The sequence below is a fragment of the Euprymna scolopes genome, chromosome 1 (assembly GCF_053919585.1).
Source record: "Euprymna scolopes isolate OS-2025 chromosome 1, ASM5391958v1, whole genome shotgun sequence".
In the NCBI taxonomy this organism is placed as follows: Eukaryota; Metazoa; Mollusca; class Cephalopoda; order Sepiida; family Sepiolidae; genus Euprymna; species Euprymna scolopes.
In genome coordinates, this window is record NC_136482.1 from 22,818,391 (window position 1) to 22,839,647 (window position 21,257).

General features: G+C 32.7%; 1 protein-coding gene across 2 annotated transcripts in view; it reads right to left on the reverse strand.

The window, feature by feature from the left end:
- LOC145285974 (uncharacterized) overlaps nucleotides 1–21,257 on the reverse strand; it is a 300,440-nt gene that overhangs the window by 111,717 nt on the left and 167,466 nt on the right. For both annotated transcript variants that reach the window (XM_080134575.1, XM_080134655.1), the window contains exon 2: nucleotides 4,916–5,017. In XM_080134575.1, the coding sequence (XP_079990701.1) occupies nucleotides 4,916–5,017 (102 nt within the window). The remainder of the gene's footprint in view (nucleotides 1–4,915; nucleotides 5,018–21,257) is intronic.

Below are 21,257 nucleotides of genomic sequence, written 5' to 3' on the forward strand. Positions count from 1 at the left end.
AACTAATCTTAAGTAGTTTTTTGAAATTCTCAATATTTATATAAAAAAAAAAAAAAAAATCCTCTTTTTCTTCAAATCTGTATCTCTGACTGCCACTCAACAGGAGGGTTCATTGCCTACACCCTCCATTAGGTCTACCTTTCACCATCACTCACGTTTGAGGGTTCTTGTTTCATTTGCATAAATAAGGGTTTTTCCCAAATGCCATTTCATGAGTAAAAAAATAAATAATTTGGTTACTTTTCTGAGGGTGATCAAATTCCCGAACAATAATTAATAGGCACTTTTTTTTTTTTTTTTTTTTACAAAGGCATCACCACATTATCAAGGCCCAGAGGCCACTCAAGGATAAGGGTTAAAGAGTGTACAGTAGAAGTTGGTCAATATAGTAATCATTAGTAATGAAAATTTGGTAAATTTAATGACTTATATGGAACGGCTCATCAAGAACTTATTTACTTTAGACTTGAACAAAACCATATTGTAGTCAGCCGGAAAGCAGGAAAACGGAAGACAATTCCACAGGCGTGCAGTTCTAAGAAAGAAGCTTTGTTCATGGAATCTACTAGTTTAGGTTTAGGGACAGATAAAGAGTGGGGGAAATTATTGATAGTGTTTACAGCTAGACGAGTGTTTCTTGTGAAAGTTTGGCGAGGGGGGACCATAGATTGAAGCTCAGTTGAACACTTTCCATGAAAATAACGATACATCAGAGACAAACTCGCAACATCTCTTCTGTGAGATAGAGGTTGCAAGGAGGAGAAAAGGACATCTCCTACGAGGCTACGAAGTCTATTTTGAACTCTATCAAGGCAGGCCAAGTCCTTTCTAGCAGATCCTGCCCAGATGTGGCAACAGTATTCCATCCTTGGACGTACCTGGCTCTTATATAGATAGAGAATAGCATCAGCAGTGAGATATCTACTGGATCGATAGAAAGATCCCACCATTTTTCCAGCGGCCTTGGCAACAGATTTGATATACGTGTTCCATTTAAGATCAGGAGTAATGGTCAAGCCCAGAAGCTTGTCAAAACTTGAGGCCTCCTGAAGACGAGAGCCATTCATTTCAATTGATGACAAATGTGGATTAGAATGTTGATGATGTAAAGAGAGAAGCTTGGTTTTAGATGCATTAAAAGTAACCAGCCACTCCTTTCCCCATTGTACTACGTGCTCAAGATCAGAGGAGAGAGAATTGGAGAGAACTTGGTCGTTTACTGTCTTAGATGTGCTACCATAAATGGTAGTGTCGTCAGCATAAATGTCTACAAATGATGTAAGGATATGATTTGGAAGATCATTAATGTAGATCAGGAAAAGAGTTGGGCCCAGGATGGATCCCTGAGGGACACCGGCATTAATACTGTGAGCTTCTGATTTTTGCCCCTCAACTACTACTCTTATGAACCTATCAGAAAGAAATGATTTAATAATTGAGAAGGCACTTGAATTTGTATCCAGCATCTCGTTTTTCCTTATCCTAAGAAACTCATAATATCTGACCTATATTTTGGGTGACCCACAAATAACTTGATCATCCAAGAAACAAAGTTAACTGCTTTTCTTAACAAGAATGGTATTTAGATGGAACTTGTCAAATTGCTTAAAGGTGCTATTTTTTTAGATATCTTTATATTCCAAAGTCAACATTTTCAACTAGTGTTTTTAATGGCCGCTTATTTCAACAAATTATCATGAAAGAAAACAGATTTCTTCTTTATCAATATCCACAAATAAGTGTGTGCATATATTAAATCAATATTATAACAACCTTTTCTTAACAATGCTCTTTCTTTCCATCACAATCATTACCATTGTTACATCCAACGACACTGTCACAGACCAAATATTCAAAGAGGAGTTTGGTAGAGACTTTTCATACACACTGACAAGATCGCCTTTATATCAATAAAAATATTTCCATATGCTAGAACGTTTTCATCTTAAATTCTATGCAATTATGCAAAATGTAGAAACTTTGCATAATAGAATTCAACGTAATAGTGAAATGCAACCAAATCATCTAATAAGTCATAAAAAAATGAATAATTAATTAACGCTCGTTTTTCAAAGGAATATGCAAATTAGTTAACCTTTATGAAGTTGCTCAAAAATCACAACTGAGTATCTTAAAGTCTGTTTTAATAATTTTTAAATATCAATGTCAGAATGAGGAAAAAAATTCAATTTTATAGGTACATAGATTAGTCATTTGCTGTGCAATTTAAGATACTAAATAATTCAAAAGGTTTTAATTTTTTTATTATTTTTAATTGTTTATTATTTAGGTTAAGATGTGAGCTAACTCACCTGAAAAATAGTGTACAAGATATTTTCTATTTTTTTTTTTTTTTGCCTGAATTATAGACAAAAAAAAAATTTTTTTTTTTTTTTTGCTTGTTGACTGATTTTGTGTAAGTGATTTCTCCCCCCCCCCCCTTTAGTGAGAGATTTAAATCATCAAGTTAAGAGTCAGAGTGAATGTCTTTTTTTTCACTGACTTGTACTCTATCTTAAGTTGCCAACCTTTGATTTTAACGCTCTTGGCTACTTCCATGACAGCTAACAAACACTTAACAATGCATTAAAACAAAATGCTTTGTTTTTCTCTCTTTTTTTGGGTTCAAGTTTTTACATTAACAAAACTTTTCTGCAAAAACAATTTGAAAAGAAACCAAGAAAAAAAAACAAGATTTAACAAGCTTTCCATGGAAATACAAAGGAAGAAATTGGATAGGAAAACAAAATGAGAGATGAAAATTTTTCATGTTTTATTGCTAAATAATTCCATCTGAACAATTTAACACATGCAATCAGCATTTAACAAGTAAATATTAGTAAACTTATAGATTTGTTTTACGGCATATCAACATTTTGGCTCTTTGGGGTTATTTAATGCTCATTCCATTTATTTTGGTAAATGGCTTTTATGTTTGGGTTTCAAATATTTAATAGATTCTATTTCATATATAATTCATTTGTAGATTAATATAATTAAAAGAAGAATGTAGCCTTTGCCCTTCTCAAACTAGAGAATCCGCCGGACTCGAGAATCTGTCAGTTGCAAGGGTCTGTTTGACTCGAGAATCAGGACAGTATTTCAAATAGAAACCTTTATTTAACTCACAATAGTAGCAGATACACCTGAAGACGGTCGGAGTAATAAGACTCAATGTGAGAACAGTAGTCTGAATAATCCAAATTATCAATCCTCATCTCAAGAATTTAGAAATATAATAACTCTTCTCCAGTAAACGAGAACAACAGATCCATCATTGCATCCAAAACTAATTAAATAAGACAAAAAATCAGCAACATTTATAAAAAAAAAAATATGTGATAAAAATTCTCTCATTTTCAAGCTGAAAATTTTAGTTCTTGGAAAAGCATGAAAAAAAAAAAAAAACTAATGAAGAGAATTAATCTTAACCAGTAAATTCTAAAATAGCACAGAAATTTAAATGCTATTTAATTACGTTCATTTTAAAAACTTGTTAACCCTAACTTTACTCATTATGCACGGAATTGTAAAATCTGAAAAAAAAAAAAAATTATGCTGTATAGTTACAATCAGAGTAGTTGCAGTGTTTAATGACTAATGAATTTTCATTTAGTGGTGGAAAATAAACATAATGTGGGTGGGCGTTTGAATGCAAATATTTTATTGAAGGTCTTAATTTTTTTTTTATCAACTTCTTTGCCAATTCTCACTGCATTGCAACAGCCATGAGCCAAAGGGGGGTCAAATTGGAGAGTTTTTGTCTACACTACCGTGTGTAGTAACAACAGCACAGAGCTTTGATATAACGCAAACCATGGAATTTTATTAAAAAAAAAAAAAAAAAAAAAAAAAAAAATGAAAACACCTCTTTCCTTCTCTAATGATGGATATTTTATTATCCAAACTTAATTCAAACATTTCAAGTTAAAAAAAAATGATTTATAACAAAATGTTTGCAGCCTTAACGTGGTTTCAAAGCAGTTTATTCAGAATTTTGAAGATTATTAAAGATGCTTCTAAGAGCTTTCTGTCAACCCACATTACATAATTATTTTAGAATTTCATCAAAATCATTTGACTTCTTATCACCACTGATGCCTTGTTTATATATTGCAACTTTATCAAAATTCCCCACAAAATATTATGAAGCCAACAGGGTTATTCAATGTTGCTTGAGCGTTATATAAGGCAATGTACAAATTAAGTATGAATATCGAACACTAGTCATCACCACTCTTTTCTTTTCAGTATTTTATTTGCATCTATATAATAAGCCAGATGAGATATTGTCTGTTTGTAACGATTCATATTCAAATATAATTTTTTTTTAATTAACTGTTTTTTTATGTTATATATTTTTCCGGGATATAATGTATATCTGAAAATTAACTTATTCAAGATGCATATTCTATACTTACAAAATCTACAATCAAAACAATTATTTATGAAAGTCTGTTTTATGGAGGAATCAATTATTTTTATAGAAATATTGTTGAAAGAAATACCCAACTCATTTCTGTTTTTATTACCATATCTAACAATCATTTTCAATTTTTGACATAAATAAATCTCCATATTTACGAATTTTGAATATTATTTATGTGCAATATTTCGACTCAAGTCAATGTCAAGATCAAATAATAGGCAGACTTTTTAAAATAAATGAACACACTACATTTTATTGGGAAAGGTTGGACTTCTGAAAATTAGTGGACGCAGTTCACAATCTTAAATTTTGTTTGGAAATTTAAAAATTCTGACGGTCTTCAAATTTGGTTAGGAAACGTAGAAAATATTTCAAAAGACAACTGTTTTTTTTTTATTCATTTGAGAAACTCAGAACTCTTCACAAAATAAATCTCATTTTAAATTACAAGGGTTCCATCTTTGAAGGAATATCAAAATGACTTACCACAGGAACAACAGACAAAGCATTTTGTATGGTATAAATTCCCCATTGCTTGACACGCTTCATTACTTCCAGTAACTTTTTCGTTACACGTAAAACATTGGCCTGAAATGAGAAAGAACAAAATGTCCATTATTCATTATGAACGATTGTCTTTTTGCATAAGAAAAAGTTTAAGGGCAATAAATAATTTATTTTTCTAATGAAGAGACATGGAATAAATGTGAAAATGATGGCATACGGCCATATTTTTTTCAATTATCCAATTTAAGCAACGTTGAACATAAGTATGAAGATTGTTGACTTCTTGGGAATAATGATTCTCATAAGCAATAAAATGGTCTAAAGGCAACTTTTTATTCATTATTATTATTATTATTATTATTATACAGTCAGTTTTATTATTATTATTATTATTATTATTCAGTCAGTTTTTTTTATTTTGACTGAAACTCTCCAAATTGTCCACTTCTCAAATTAAAAAAAATTAAAATGCTCCAAAATTTCATTTTAAAATCAAATTTCCTCATTCACATTTCCAAATGCTAAACTTCACTTGCTACTGTGCTCAAAACTAAATGAAAATTCCATGAGCAGTCTTTTTCTCTAGTCTCCTTCCCCACTTTCGCTAAAATGTTTGAGACTAATCAATCAAGTACTAGTCCACCACCCTGCAAAAGATAATTTTCATCTTTCTAAAAAACAGTATAGATTTAGGGAATGTTATTCTACTGCAAATATTTTAATGGTCATATCTGAACATATATAATATGCACTGAATAAGGCGGGCAAAGCCAGAGCTGTAGCCCTTGATATTTCCAAGGTCTTTGACGAAGTCTGGCATGAAGGGTTGCTAATGAAAATTAAATTGTACAGTATAACTCGACAAATACTAAATATAATTAGATCTGTCTTGGACAACATGATCAACCAGGTTGTCACTGATGTTCGTATATCCAAACAGCATAACATTAATCTAAGAGTGCCTTACGGGTTGTTCCTTGGATCACTATTATTCTTGATATTCATTAACGACCTCCTTGATTATATTGTGTCCGAGATGGGTATATTTACTGATGATACAATGCTCTATAACATGCACGAGGGAAGAACGGATGTACACAAATCTAAGACAATGGCTGAATCGTTAGAAAATAACCTCCAAACTAGTGGAATGGAGCCAAAAATGGATGGTAACATTTAATGCTAGTAAGACTAAGCTGCTCTCCTTTAACAATTACAAGAAGCCTTCCCAACCACTGATATCTATAGCAAATGACACCCTCCCTGAAAATTCTTCCTTCAAACTCCTCGGCTTAACATTTACAGGCAATATGAACTGAAACAAATATATTGACGAAATTGCGAAGACTGCTGCAAGGAAGATGGGATCCCTCTATCGTGCTAGAAAACTAGCCACACCTAAGAGTATTCTGTATCTCTAACAAGCTACCATTTACTCATGCATGGAGTATTGTTGCCACATCTTGGATGATGCATCTACCACCAGTTTCTCCCTCTTGGAAAAGGTCCAAAGAAGAGTCTAGTAGGTCCAACTTTGTCAACTAAGCTCCAACCCCTGTCCCATTGCCACATTGCTGCATCCCTGTGCCCGTTTTACAAATATTTTACTGGAATGTGCTGAGGAACTTGTTGCACTTGTGCCCCCTCAACGTACATATCCTCAAACCCACTTAGCAACAAAATCATATCCCTTCACTGTTGAGGTCCCTGAATGTCAAAAAGCTTTCTACTCTTAGTTCCTTTTCTCCAACAGCTAGACTTTGGAATTCCCTTCCTGCTACCTGCTTCCCTGACTGTACTGATATGCAGAAGTTTAAATGTAAATCAATATCTTGTTCATCTATCCTAAGCATGATCTTAAATAGTAGCCCCTTAAGTCCAAATGGCAATATGACTTGTTTGGAGTGGACCAGAGTAAAAAAAAAAAAAAAAAAAAAAAAGTTAATTTGCAAAAACCGTCCAACATATGCCAGACGTTAAACTGAATATGATGCGTTTGTGAAGAGCTGTGTGATAAAAGATGTGATGTTTTTTTTCAGTTCAGACAAGAAAAGCTTTAGCTAATGTGAATTTTAAGTTAAACAGTTGTTGATCGGGAAAATTGTCATGAATTTGAAAATGCAGTTTATTAGAAAGGGGAAGGATTTTGTTGCATCATGTGCTGTGAGTTAAACGATAGAAACACTTGGTATTGCACAAAGTCTTTTTTTTTTTTTTTAGAGAGAGGGAGAGATAAAAGATATATACAGGGTGAGCAGAAAGTCCTTAGACTATTTTTAAATGTATGATTAAACGTATTGAATGTAACTTAAAATGTCTTTGAATATGTCAAACATTTTGCTAAACTCTTTATCTTTTCGTTTTTCTGTAGGTATATTTAAAAAGCATTAATTATGATGTCTAAAATGATCCAGCAAGAAATCATCACTCAGTTGCATCGCGCAGGGAAAACCAACACAGATTATTAGTCCCAAAAGTTACCAAATCGACCGTGTACCATGCTATGAATAGATTTAAGGAACTTGGTACATCTGAAAATGGTCTTAGGAGTGGAAGACTGTTCAAACAAAGAAAGTAGTTAAGGCTGTCCAAGAGAGAATGAGGAGAAACCCAAAGAGATCCATCAGACAAATGGCTAAAGACATGAATGTGAGCTACAGTTCAATGAGAACCATCCTAAAAATGATCTCCGGTTGTCTCCCGACAAGATGAGAAAACAGCAGTTTGTCACACTTGAAATCAAAAGAGAATTTGAAAGAGTACAGATTCTTCTCAGAAAACTGAAGGCAGGCACGGTAGTGCAAGAGGTCATTTTTTTCAGACGAAAACTCTTTACAACTGAAGTTCAATTCAATAATCAGAATGATAGAGTCTATGCAAAGTCCTCAGCAGACAAAGGATTCTGTGAGAACAGTTTACCATCATCAAAAACCGTCTTCTGTCATGGTGTGGGCCGCCAACTCCAAAATTTGGAAGTCTCCCCTGATTTTCGTGAACAGAGAGATGAAAAAACACTGCAAAGATCAGTCCTTTACCTTCCAACAAGATGGTGCGCCATCTCACATGCCAAGAAAGATTCTGGACTGGTGCTCACATCAACTTCCAAGATTCTGGAGCAAGGAAATATGGCTTCTCTCATTGCCCGATTTAAATCCCATGGGCTTTTTTGTGTGGTCGTTGTTGGCGGCAAAGGCCTGTTCCATTGCTCACTCCAGTGTGGATGCTCTGAAGCAATTGCTACAGTGGGAATGAGAATTCCCCAGGATGAGTTGCATGCACTGGTCCAAAACTTCTGGCAGAAAGTTATCCAAGTTAAAATTAAAAATAAAGTTGAAAATTAATTGTTGAAATTTATCTTCAGTATTGTAAGCTATTATTGTAATGCCTTTTTGATGAAATTGTATTTATTTTTTTATTAATAAATCGTTTATAAGTTAGTCCAAGGATTTTCTGCTCGTTTTTTTGACGTTCAATTTTTATATATATGGCGATTAAGCTACACTGAATATTCGGCATTTCATCCACTCTAAGATTCCTCAGGCTTATCACACAAGCTTGAAGAATCCTAGAGTGGATGAAACGCCGAATATTCAGTGTAGCTTAATCGCCATATATATTTTATAACTTACTAAGTAGCTCTACCTACGTATTGAGCACTTTTGAAGTAAATACTTAAAGTTTACGTATATATTTATACTTTCGTATATTAATTTTATGTGAGTAAATGAAGTAGTTATATATATATATATATATATATATGAGATAGAGAGTTAGACAGCTAGAGAGAAAGTGGAGAGGGATAATTTAACACAGAAATAACCAATGAAATTCTTTAAAAGCCACATATAAAGAAACTTACTCAACTCTTATGTAATATGTCAAGTCAACTTATTGAGCCAAAACTCATCCAAATGACAGATGCTTAAGGGGAAAACAGAAAGTATGAAGACTGTTTATTGGAATTAGAAGAGGCTGTAGCCATTACCCAATTTTAGTTGGTAATCATTTCGATCAATTGCCAAAGGAGAGAAGCTTGAAAAATAATTTTGGCAAGAAAACATCTATCGATCTTATATCAACAAGGAAGAAAAGAGAACTAATTTTTCTCCTTAAGACATAAGCTTACAAAAATAGGCAACCAATTCGCCAAAGTTGAACTCCAGTCAAGATAATAATTATCAGATGAGTTGGCAATCAGTTTGGCGGGTTATGAGAGTTCACTTGTTACAAGGTGATTTTTTTTTTTTATCTTTCTCTTTCACCCCTTTACCTGTATTAGGTGACAAATTATTTAAGTAAAATGATCCACAAGTGATAGATTTTTTTTTTCTTAGAAAGTGAGAGGACATCACAAGAAAAGAAAAACTGAACTGGGAAAAGAGGGAAAATTAGAGAAGAGTAAAAAGTTGTAGTTAAATAATGAACTGTTAACTATTCTGTACTTTCATCTAACATCCAGGGAGGTGTCGGTGGTTCAGTGGTTAACAACATGAACTGACAACCTGGAGGTTGTCAGTTCGAATCCAGTCCAATTAACATCACTTTAGGATATTGGCAACTTTCACATGGCCCTCCCGTAAATACCCGATGCCTTTCTAGAAAGAATTCTGATTAGAAAAATATCGGGGAAACCTATGTCAACAATAGAATCTTTGGACCATATGATATGATAATGATCTAACAATTTTTGTGATTAAAGTCGTCACATTGCTGTCCAAACTTACAACTCCAAATTTGCCATCCAAGCCAGATGTCTATTCACATTACAACTGTCACATGGGTTTTTCTTAAGGGACTTAATCAACCTCCTGCTTTGATGGTAATGAAATTTTGTTTATCTAAGATGTAGTGTGGCACTCTGTCAATCGACACATTGTTTTTCGACAGCAACTCAGTCACTGTCCACCTTTTCCAGTGGATTGTGCAGCAAGAATTGGGTGGTTTCACCTTTGTGTGGCAGGTCACATTTTTTCAACTCCTGGAAGTCTAACACTGGCAGTGGTTCAACCTAGCAAGAAGGGTGAGATCTCTGAATAATTCAAACTTGTGAGATTTTACAAAGCGATTCTTAACATGGGAAGTGGGGAGTATTGAAAAAAACTACAAATTCGTTTAAAAAAGATTTTTTATAAAAATAAAACGACTTGATCAATTTACATAATTTTTAGAATATTTTTCTTTCTGTCACGAGCAGGTACATTATACAGATTTTGTTTTGTTTAATTAAAAAGGAAATACTTAAGCACCAAAACTCCTGCTCTTAACCATGAAGTTTATATTAAGATTTATTGATGTCTATAAGTTTAATAAGTTAAAATACAAAGGACGAGCAATCAATAAAAAAAAGAAATAAAATAAAATTTAATTATATTTAAAAATTTTAATAAAATTAATAAAAATGTAAATAAATGAAGAAAAAAAGTAAAATAAATCAAATAAAAATAATTAAATTTAGTCTAAACTGAAGTGGGGAAAATGTAAGGGCATTTTTAACAAGAACTAATAAAAAATGGGCGGGGGGGATACACAACAAAAAAATGTTAACAAAGGCAAGATAAGTTTCTTTTCTACCTACCTGGAAAGGTTTTGTTTTAACATATTTTAAAGTGTTTTTTTGTTGTTTAAAAGAAACCATATCTCCACTGTTCAGTTAGAATAAAAAATAAATATCATGGCTGTCATAAGCATTGCATGAGAACCCTTGATAATTGCTCAAAAATCGAAAATCAAACAAAATACTAATTAGAAACACATAAAATAAATGACAGCAATCATGTGAAACTAGAATATTCTATCAGCATTTTGTTTAATTTTCGATTTTTGAGCGATTATTGAGGGTCCTCGTGCAATGTTTTTGGCAGCCATGTTTTTAAGTTAAACTAAACAAAATGGATATGTAGTTACTTTTGAACCAGAAAAGTCCTAGTTAAAATAAAAAAAAAACTTTTCAGGTAGGTAGAAGAGTAACTTTTATTGCCTTCAAATACATTTTTTTTGTATATTTATTTATTTTTTCATTCCTTCGTTTGTAATCTCTCACTCTTAGACAGGATCCAAAAAAAGAGTCTCTAATCTAATAGGTCCCGCACTATCACCCAAGCTTCAACCTCTGTCCTATCTCCACAATGTTGCATTCTTGTGCCTGCCTTACAAGTACTTTAATGGAATGTGTTCCAATGAACTTATAGCACTTCTGCACCCTCGATGTACGTACTCCTGACTGATAAGCAGCAAAACCAGACAGCCCTTCACTGTAAAGGTCCCTAGATGCTGGAAAACCTACTCTAATAAGTTGTTCTCTCGGACTACTAGATTTTTTAATTCACTCCCTATTTCCTGCTCCCTTAACTGTACTAACCTGCAGAAGTTTACATGTCATGTGAACAGACATAATATTGTACAACTCCTAATAGTCTCCTGTTGGACACAATACCAAATAGTTGTCTCTTGTGTTTCAAGTAGCAATATGCCTTGTTTGGGATGAAAAAGAATGTGGCACTAAAAGTTAAAACTTCTTGGAAACAAGAAAACCAAATTCCACCACCTCACAAGGGAGAATGTGTATGCCATGGGAATTTAGGGAATGTGGAATAATTAAGTGTGGCTATATGGTCTCCCCCCCCCCCCAAACCTCCCTTGGAACAGCTGTATAAACAACTGGCAGAAGACCTTATCCATACACTAAGGCCAAATGCTGACCTGCATGAGAAATAGATAAAAATCCAAAGGGGGAGGAGGGGTGTCAGTTTAAACTCATACTGACCAACTTTGTATAAATGTAACCTTTGTTTGTAAACTGACCCGAGTTAATAAAAGCAATTGGAAAGTTATGTGCACAGGTGTCATCATTTGTGGACACCATAGACGCCATGTTGGATTTCAAAATTTTTCAGCTTTTTGAGAATTCATTTATTTTTAGGTCTGAATTTTTATATTAATTCATTTATTTCGTAGCTATATATATTATAAATAGGGTTAGCACAACAGAATATTCTTTTCATTGTTTTGATACTCGAGAATAGATCGGTTGATATTCTATGTTTTTATATAGAACGACATGGTTCCCGATAGATTAACTGTCAAACTGTGTTGGATATATACTTGCGAGTTAAAACAAGAATATTCTTTTTTCCTAGCCATAATCATAAATCGTATTTCTGTTTGTTCACAATATATACAAAATGTACACCGTTTCAAATTAATTTTCATACTAAAAACAGACTTTTATACTCTTTTATTCCATTATAATGTCTATATATACTATTTATTCAAAAGAAATCTACATCCAAAAAATCACCTCATTTGCATATTACATTAAAGGAAATCTATTTTAATAATTATCTCAATAATGTTAATAATGGTTATTAGTAATATAATTGTTTAAATCATTGTGTTTATGAATATTATTTAAAATTGATTTATTTTTAATTAAATTTATTTTTATTTGCTAAATGAATAAAGCTTCAGTTTAAAAGTGGAAGTAAGCTTTATTTAAAAGACTTATGAATGCATTTCAAACTTAATTCAGCAGAACACGAAACGCAGCTGTTCAGAGCAACATATTTAAAGAAGAACACAAATATATCCATAAATGTGTGTGTGCATTATCTTCTATAATATAAATCTCACCTGTCTGTTTAAATGTATGTATGTTTGGTCTACCAAAAACTTTCAACAGAGGCGACGGATTTTCATGAGATCAGTATCATTTTGAAGCTCGAAATCTCGGATGACAAATATCGAAAAATTGGCCAAAAACATTAATTCCTTTGCCCTCAACTGGGAAGTTTTCTACAAGGAGGGGTTGATTTTTTTGGCAAGCCATTTTTGCAAATCATCGTATCAGTTGGATCGACGTTGCCCAATTTTAATGTTCCGAACTTCCGGTCGCATCATTGAGTAGGGGTAAGACATCAGATTTTCTTTCACTTTCTTTTCCATCTTTGCATCATAGGTATGAGCCTGCATGCCTACTACCACTGTTTTTTTGTTTTTTTGCTAACCTACAAACACCCGGGCAACGCCGGGCACCCAGGTTAGTCTATAATATAAATCTCAAACGTCTGTTAGTGTGTGTGTATGCTTGTATGTCTTGATAAAACTTAACACCTGCGACCAACACTGACAAAATTGGTATCGTTTGAAAGTTCAGTCTTTCAGACAACAAATATCCAAAAATTGGCCAAAAACATTAATTCTTTCACCGTCAACTGGGCCGTTTTTTTACAAGGAGGGGTCTCTTTTTTTCATCAACATTTTTGCAAAGTCATTATATGCCTTGCAATGACCAAGCTTAATTTAAATGGCGGCGACATGGGTGCGGCAGCTAAATCATTTGCTTTTTTTTTTTTTTTTTTTTTTTTTTTCACTTCCTTTTCCTCTTAGCGGGTACAGGTTTGAGCTCACCTGCTTTTTTCTTTTCTTTTCTTCGCTCATACGGGTACTAGCTATTCTCTTTTTTTTTTTTTTTTTTAGGTGGGGGGGGGGTGAAATATTTTTTTTAGGGCTCCATTGATCAATACCCTTACCATAAAACCTCTCCACACCCGGGCAACGCCAGGTACCCCTGCTAGTAATAGATAAAAACAAAAGGCGGCCTTTATTTCAAAACTGTCAGTCAACATACCATTGTCATCGTTAAATGTTTTACCGACTTTCACTAAAGCAAATATCCACATTTTAATTCAAAACTTTTTATAGTATGAGAATTGGAAAAATTTGTCCGTTTTCCAATACCAAAAACGATTCTTTTAATTGTTTTGCTTAAAACTTAATCTATGATTGTTGGTACTAATGATAAATTGATAAATATTGATTTTAAGCTACCAGTGAAATTAAAATCAATAAATCATCCTCAACAAGTGTATTTTTTACACTTTTGAAAATACATTCACATATTACAACAATCCAAAATTAAAAAATAAGAAATCTATAGCTAAATATTTAGAAACTTTAAAAGAATCGGAATCTGTATTTGTATTAGAATCGGGAATTGCATCGGGATCAAGAAAAATATTGGAATTGTCTTATCACTAATTCTAACTAAATGCTATAATTAAATAGTTGAACTTAAGAAAACATAAAATTATTTGTCTACATCCCATAGCGGGATGATGTGACACAAGGGTCGAAAAGTGGGGTTTGAAAAGCCAGGATGCTAGAGGAAGAGCACCCAGGCCTGAAAAAAAAAAAATGTTTGAGCAACCTCATCAGCATTCCCAGTAAAGGTGCCTCAGGTGATTTGCAATAAATTTACTACTTCTCGAAGGAACAAATGTTGGAGAGTGGACCTCCTAGAACTGCACCAGACTAGATACGACATACCTCAGCCAAAAGGGAACAAGTTATCTCAACAACGGCTTTTTGGCACTGAGGGAAAACTATCAGGTGATGAAACAACCATATTTACCAACCAACTGGATTCGACACCAAATAAACCCCAAAGGAGGTTGATATGCTATAAAATAAACAAGTTGTAACCATTTTTAAACCTATCATTTTCCGTTTAATATTACAATTTTTTTTTCTTTCTAAATAAAATTTTCAAAATTCAAATGTAAAACGCGAATCTAATTGGAGATTGAATAAAAACTTCTTTCGATTGTACAGAGTTTTATATTACCAAATCAGACCATCTTAAAATACCGTCTTTCTGACCTAAAATGTACTAAACATTGATGTTACTGTTTTTCTTTCACTTTGCAAAACTCAATCATGTCCTGCAAAGTTAAAAACAAAAATTTTCCTATACAAACAACCAAACTAAACACTGCGAAAAAATACCTGAAAATAAAAAAAATAAATAAATAAAAAAAAAATAAAAACTTGAAACAAAAACATTTACCAAAATTATTGGATTCGGTGTTAAATAATCCAAAAAGCGTTAATATGCCATAAAACAAAACAACCAAATGATTAAGCCATTAAAGAAAGACAATCTGACCGAGAAGTGTCCATGATACAACTGCCTTAATTTATTTTTTTTAATAGTTGTTTGCTTGTTTCTTTTAAGATGGGTGAATGAGTATCTTTTTCAACCATTCTCTAGAAAAAAGAAAAAAAAAGGGGAAAGAATTTCGATGAGGGAAAAGATAAGACTAAAAGGAAAACTGAATGAATGGATGTCCGCCAATTAGCGATGAAACTGGGTCAGTAGACAAGCCCAAGTTGATCTTTAGTTTGTGCTAAAAGAAAATGTTACAAATATAGGAAAAAGAAAAGAGATGAGTTCGTTTGAATGCCAACTCTCCCTTCACACCAAGCATCTTTTTCATAAATTTTATTTTTACCTCGGCCAAAAAGGTCATGTTCTTACCTCAGCTGATTGTCTGTTTGTTGATTCGCTTCAGAGTAAAATTATTTATACAAAAAATTCATGAAAAATACTGGCCCGATTTTGCACAAAATTTATTCGAAAGGTGAGCCATGTGCTAGAGTAGACCCAATTAAAGTTTTGCACTATCGGATTTTATTTTTTATTTATTATTTATTTTTTTTAATGAGTGGGCCTTTAAACCTATTGCATATAGTATTTTGTTTGTTCCAGAGTCTAGTCCATTACTGAGGTGGCTTGTTCTGTTAGCTGAGGTGAGTTCTGCGGCATATAGATGGTTCACTCTCTCAGGCTTTGCCTACTCGAGAATGCTAATAGAGCTGATCAGGCATTTTTTTGCAGGTCAGAGTGCTCTTTCTCTGGGGCACTGACTTTTTATGTTATTTAGTGTTGAATACAGTAATTTTGCTAAGTTCTTAAGGTATTCAAATATTTATTCATGCCATTTTTTTTTTTTAACTTACCAGTGGATACTGTTTCATATCCAGAACAGATCCAATTTAACTTATAAGATTCTGACATGTAGTCAGAGAATGGACTTGGGAATAACGGTAGCTATGTTGTAAGCCTACAAATTATATTTTACTACTTTACGGTGAGAGACAGAGAGCGAGACAGAGAGAGAGAGAGAGAGACAGACAGACAGACAGAGTGTGTGTGTGTGTGTGTGTGTGTGTGTGTGTGTGTGTGTGTGTGTGTGTGTGTGTGTGTGTTGTTTTAATAACTTTTAAATGCATATAACTAGTGTGCATATATTTTTGGATGATGCGAAAGAGGGCATGAAGTATGGATTATTTCTCAACTCTTGCAAAAATTTCCAACTCCTGGAGTTGGAGGGTCAGTTTAAACAAGAAAATTATTGCGTTTCAATTTAAAAAAAAAAAAAAAAAAATTTGTTGCCCGACTCGTATCTCATATTCCTAGGTTTCGTACTAAAAAATCGTTAGAGAACATACAGATACATGTCTCTTTTATTAATATAGATTTATGTCGAAGAAACTTTATCTGTTCGTTTTGTGAAATATCCCATGTCAGAATTGAGTTATGTAAACACCAGAGTTTTTTTTTTTTATTATTATTCATAGTGTTGCACGAATAGTGCAAAGTTGAAGAAAATGTGAACTTGAGGAATGAGAAAAAAAATAAATGAACTAAACCAAATAATAAAAATAAATATGAAGATTGGGAATAAGGGGTGTGAGGTTCATCCTTTACTATTCAACTTACATGCAAAAATAGTAAAAACTGAATCCTAAAATAAGAACAAGAAATTCATGGTTGTGAAAAAATGCCAACATTTTGAAAAGGTGAACCAATATCGCATTACACAATTTTCCGGTGCATGCAAAAGTAAGGAAGGCTTTTGGACCAGTCATCACCCTTTTACATATTCTTTTTCTAAACAATTTTTCAAAATATTCTTTTATCAGTAAACTAAACATTTGGTGCTAAAGTTCACGTTTATGTTGTTGTTGCAATGGTGTTCCCTCTGAGCTGGCTTCTTCCTACATTCTGAATAATGACGGCACGTGAACGACAGTCATCGGCAAGGTCACAAAAGATGGCTAACTAATCATGATTTCGTTGGCAAAAAACAACCACCTGTGTATTTGAATGTGCAGTAAAATCTTTCATGGTTGTTGTCCAGGTCCCCAGATACCCACCGATATGCTTCCAAAAGTAGGCAAGATTAGACATGAATTAGTCCCCCCCCCCTGCAATAAACTGCATGTCCAAAACATTGAAGACGTTAGTGCACCATGACAGTTTGAGGAATAGGAGAAAAACTGAGAGAAGAGAGGATAAGATACACAATATATCATAAAATGCAATTGCCATGGAGACAAGATGTATTAAAAAGACATAAGGAAAAACTGTTTTTATATATACATATATATATATATATATATATATATATATATATATAAGGCAATTTGTCTATGTGTATAAGTGAGTTTGTTCTCTATAGACTTCGAAATGGTTGAGCTGATTTATTTTAAATTTGACACAAATATAAACCCTGTGTTTGGGACTGTTCTTAGATAGGTTTTATATAAGAATGCTTCCAATAAGTATCGAAAATTCAGAATAAAAAAAATCTGATTAAAGTAGAAACAACCCAATTTAAACTAAAGTTAACACACATATACAGCCTAAAATCACAGCACAAGAAGAACCCCAAGTATAAAATCAACAGTATGCTCTTTGAGACGACAGGAGTGGGTTCGAAAGGGATGTTTCTGCTAGGAGCTCAACTGAATCATGATACTTGACCTTTGCATTTAAACTTTAATTCAATGCATCATATAAAAATCTATACTCCTATAAATTTGTTTTTCTTTTGTTTTGTGTATTGATATTCATATTAACCCCCTTTTTTCTATTTATTTAAAAATAAAATACAACTTTCTGATATATGGGTCATGGAATTGCATTCATTAGCAAAAGATCGAACTAATTTGCATATTCTTTTAAACATTCATTTTAGTTTTTTCGTTTTTTTTATGGGATGATTATCTTTAACTATTACGTGTAATTATATTCATGCAGATATTCTACATGATTTATACTTGCATAATATTTGCGTAAAAAGGTTATAGTAAACACAAACGTCTTTCTATATTCTATCTATATATTTATGTATGCGTGCATATATATATATATATATATTTGTTTAAAAAATTTTGCCTACCAAACTCCCATGTCAGTTTTTGGTCTACAAACAGGAAACTTAATATATAGGATAGTCGAACCCATGTGAAACTTTATATTTGGGTTTTAGCTGTGGAAAATCGATGCGAAAGTGTTAAAATTAAAGAAATGTAATTTGCCAGGTGAAGGTTGGACGATAGCATTAAGAATATGCATGCATAACGTAATAGCTATTGGTTCAGGTTTTAATTTTTAGCCTTGCAGTAAACATGTTTTCATAGCTCAGGCATTAAAGTCAAAGGAAAAAGTAAATCCTAAGCTAAACGTTTTGGTTTTGATTCTCAGGAATAGCGGACGAGTCTTTTTTTTTTTTTTTTTTTTTTTTTAACTTTTTGAATCATTATTATATATTGGGTCCAATATAATGATAAATATGAAATCTGCATTAATCAAAATATCATATTTAAGCATATTTTATGATCAGATAATGCTGGACGGCCTGTTAGTAATTTTATAAAAACAATAGATTCTCTACAGTGCAATGTAGACTATAACGTATTTTGGACTAAGTCACTGTGGGAAGGCATGTGAAGCTTCCTCCTGATTCATCGCAGTCGGTCCCTAACTACAGCAGGCAATCACTCGATTTGATTAAAAAGTGGTCAATTTTACTAATTTCAATGATAAAAGTATTAGGATTGACTAGAACATTCGTTTATCCTCAGTCAATCCTGGACAACGTCAGGTCTCCCTGCTTATATGAGAGATATAAAGTTAACTTGAAAAAATAGATTTTTTTTTCAGAGAAAAAACCAACCTAGATGAAATTTCTTTATATATATATATATATATATATATATATATATATATATATAATGTGTGTGTGTGTGTGTGTGTGTGTGTGTGTGTGTGTGTGTGTGTATATATATATATATATATGTGTATTCTTTTTAGCCACTCCCATCCAAAAGAAATAAATAAAAGAATCGTTTTGGGATTTAAAAATAAGGCTTGATACTCCAAAAAGTTTCGACTTGTTTCAGTTCCCAATTTCAATTAATCCTTTCAATAAAAATAAATGATGCAGAAATAATAAATCCAATTTCGTTTTATTTTTCTCTTGCCTGAATAAAATAATAAATCACGTTAAACAACAATATAGTGAGAATAGTGAACTAGACAGATTTGTAACTTCCTTCGAAATCAAATATGCCTAAAAAATGGCCTAAGCTATTTTATAAAATAAAACTCAACAAACCATTAGTTTTCTCTCCAGACCGGCTCCAAGCTTTAAACATATAGTACTATACCGAGTTCACTTGATGTTCTGTAACATTAATAAATATTACCCTTTATTAAATGAAAAAAAAATCACTTTGTTGGATTTCTATCAAACGAGAGAGAGAGAGAGATTTTTTTTTTTTTTATTTAATCATACCAAGAAAACTGAAACAAAGATGAAAATAATCAAAAGATGGAGAGAAGGAGATAGGGTTAAGGTGGAGTAAAATGAAGGTAAACTGATGCTTCCTTAAAGAAGGAAACAAAATGAGATATACATTACAAAAAATAACCATTTATTTTTCTTACAGGAGGAGGAGGAGGGGGAGTACATACACAATGTGATTAAAGTAGAAAAACCACAAAAGCAAACATTAATTTTTTTATTTTTTATCCAGATAAAGTTTGGAATACTCTTGAAAGAAGATTAGGGGAAAAATGTCTTCTACGTCGAATTTTACTTGATCTGAACGATAAAAATAGGCTTCTGGTTCAAACTTGCAATATCTCTCTCTCTCTCTCTCTCTCTCTCTATATATATATATATATATATATATATTCAAATTTTTAAATCATATTCCAAATAAAGAGTTCACATAATGGTATCAATATTTACAGCCGTTCCCAGACAATATTTATTTTTAGTTATACAAATGATAAATAGAGTAACAGTATCTCTCATTAGAATACGATTCAGGAAAATCCCATATGCACTCAAGAAAATAATATGAAACTATATGCACATCACAGTTGCGTAATCTGGGAATGCAATGAAATACTTCTGGGATTTTTTAATGGAAATCGCTCCACAAAACAAGCTACAAAAACTATGAATCAACGATAAGTGTTAGATTACAATCTAGAAAACAGCAACTCTCCCCCCTTTGTTAGAAACATTGCTCATGGAATCTGAAGTCTAAAGGACAAAATAAGGGAAGAGAAGGTTACAAAACTGCCAAAAGTAAACTAAATGTCCACCTTCTACTCTTTAAATTTGTGCTTATAATCTTTGTTTTTGCAATTTAAAGACCATTTCAAAGCCTATTTAGTTTTATTTTTTTAAAGTTTCCATTATTCAATTAAATTTTGGGTATTGATCCTTTTCTTCCAGATTTCAATTCTTTTTATATTGCTTCAAGCTTAAAGTTTTTAACAGCAGAAGCGAAACGCGAGTACTTTCAATTCTGATGCCAATCATTTCTTCAGTAAAAGTGATGGAAAATAATGACAGAAATTAAATCGCTACAAATATGCAACCATGTTTCAATCCCTGGACGACAACTTCATTGCGTGTCTTTCAAAATATGTGTTCATAGCAGTTTTCTATTCATGCGTTATTGTGGTATTCTGCAAGATCTTTCAAGCTGCGTTGGTTGGGCAATAGAGAGCAGACAACAGTGTTGCATTGTGTGGTCCTCTTCTCCACTTTTGCAGACGGTTGAGTCAGTTTTGTAGCCCTATCTTGCTATAATAACTTTGGATCGCCTCATTCTTGTTCTCAGGTGGTTGAGTGTTTTCCACTGGAGCATGTGCTACTGAACCGAAAGGAAAGCCCTTAAAAGGGGGAGATTCTCATTTCTGAGCAGAAACTCCTCAGATGTGGTAACAATATTCCATATTAGGGCGTATAAAAGGTAGAGGATTGCAACAGGAGTGAAATACCTTCTGGAGCAATATTGTATCCCTTGTGCGGTCCTAATTTAAATGTTTCAGTGAGTTTGAAGTCACCACTTCATGGCTTAGGTTTGTTTTGACCGGAAGTGATAGAATGACGAGATCTCATCTATAGTTTAAATGGAATTTCTCATTTACAAACTTTTTTATTTTTACAAAAAGTCTATGAGTATTTAAAGATATTAAGAAATGTGTGAATTCCAACCACTTGGGCAGTAGAGGGTAGTCAAGGCAGTGTATGGTCCTTCTAACCACATTCACAACTTTTGTTTGTTCCATTTTTAGACCGGGGAGTTCTTACATTGTGAACAATTATTACATTCATGCAGCAATTAAATTTCCAGTTTTCTAAATATTAAGTAATATTAATAACAAATAAAG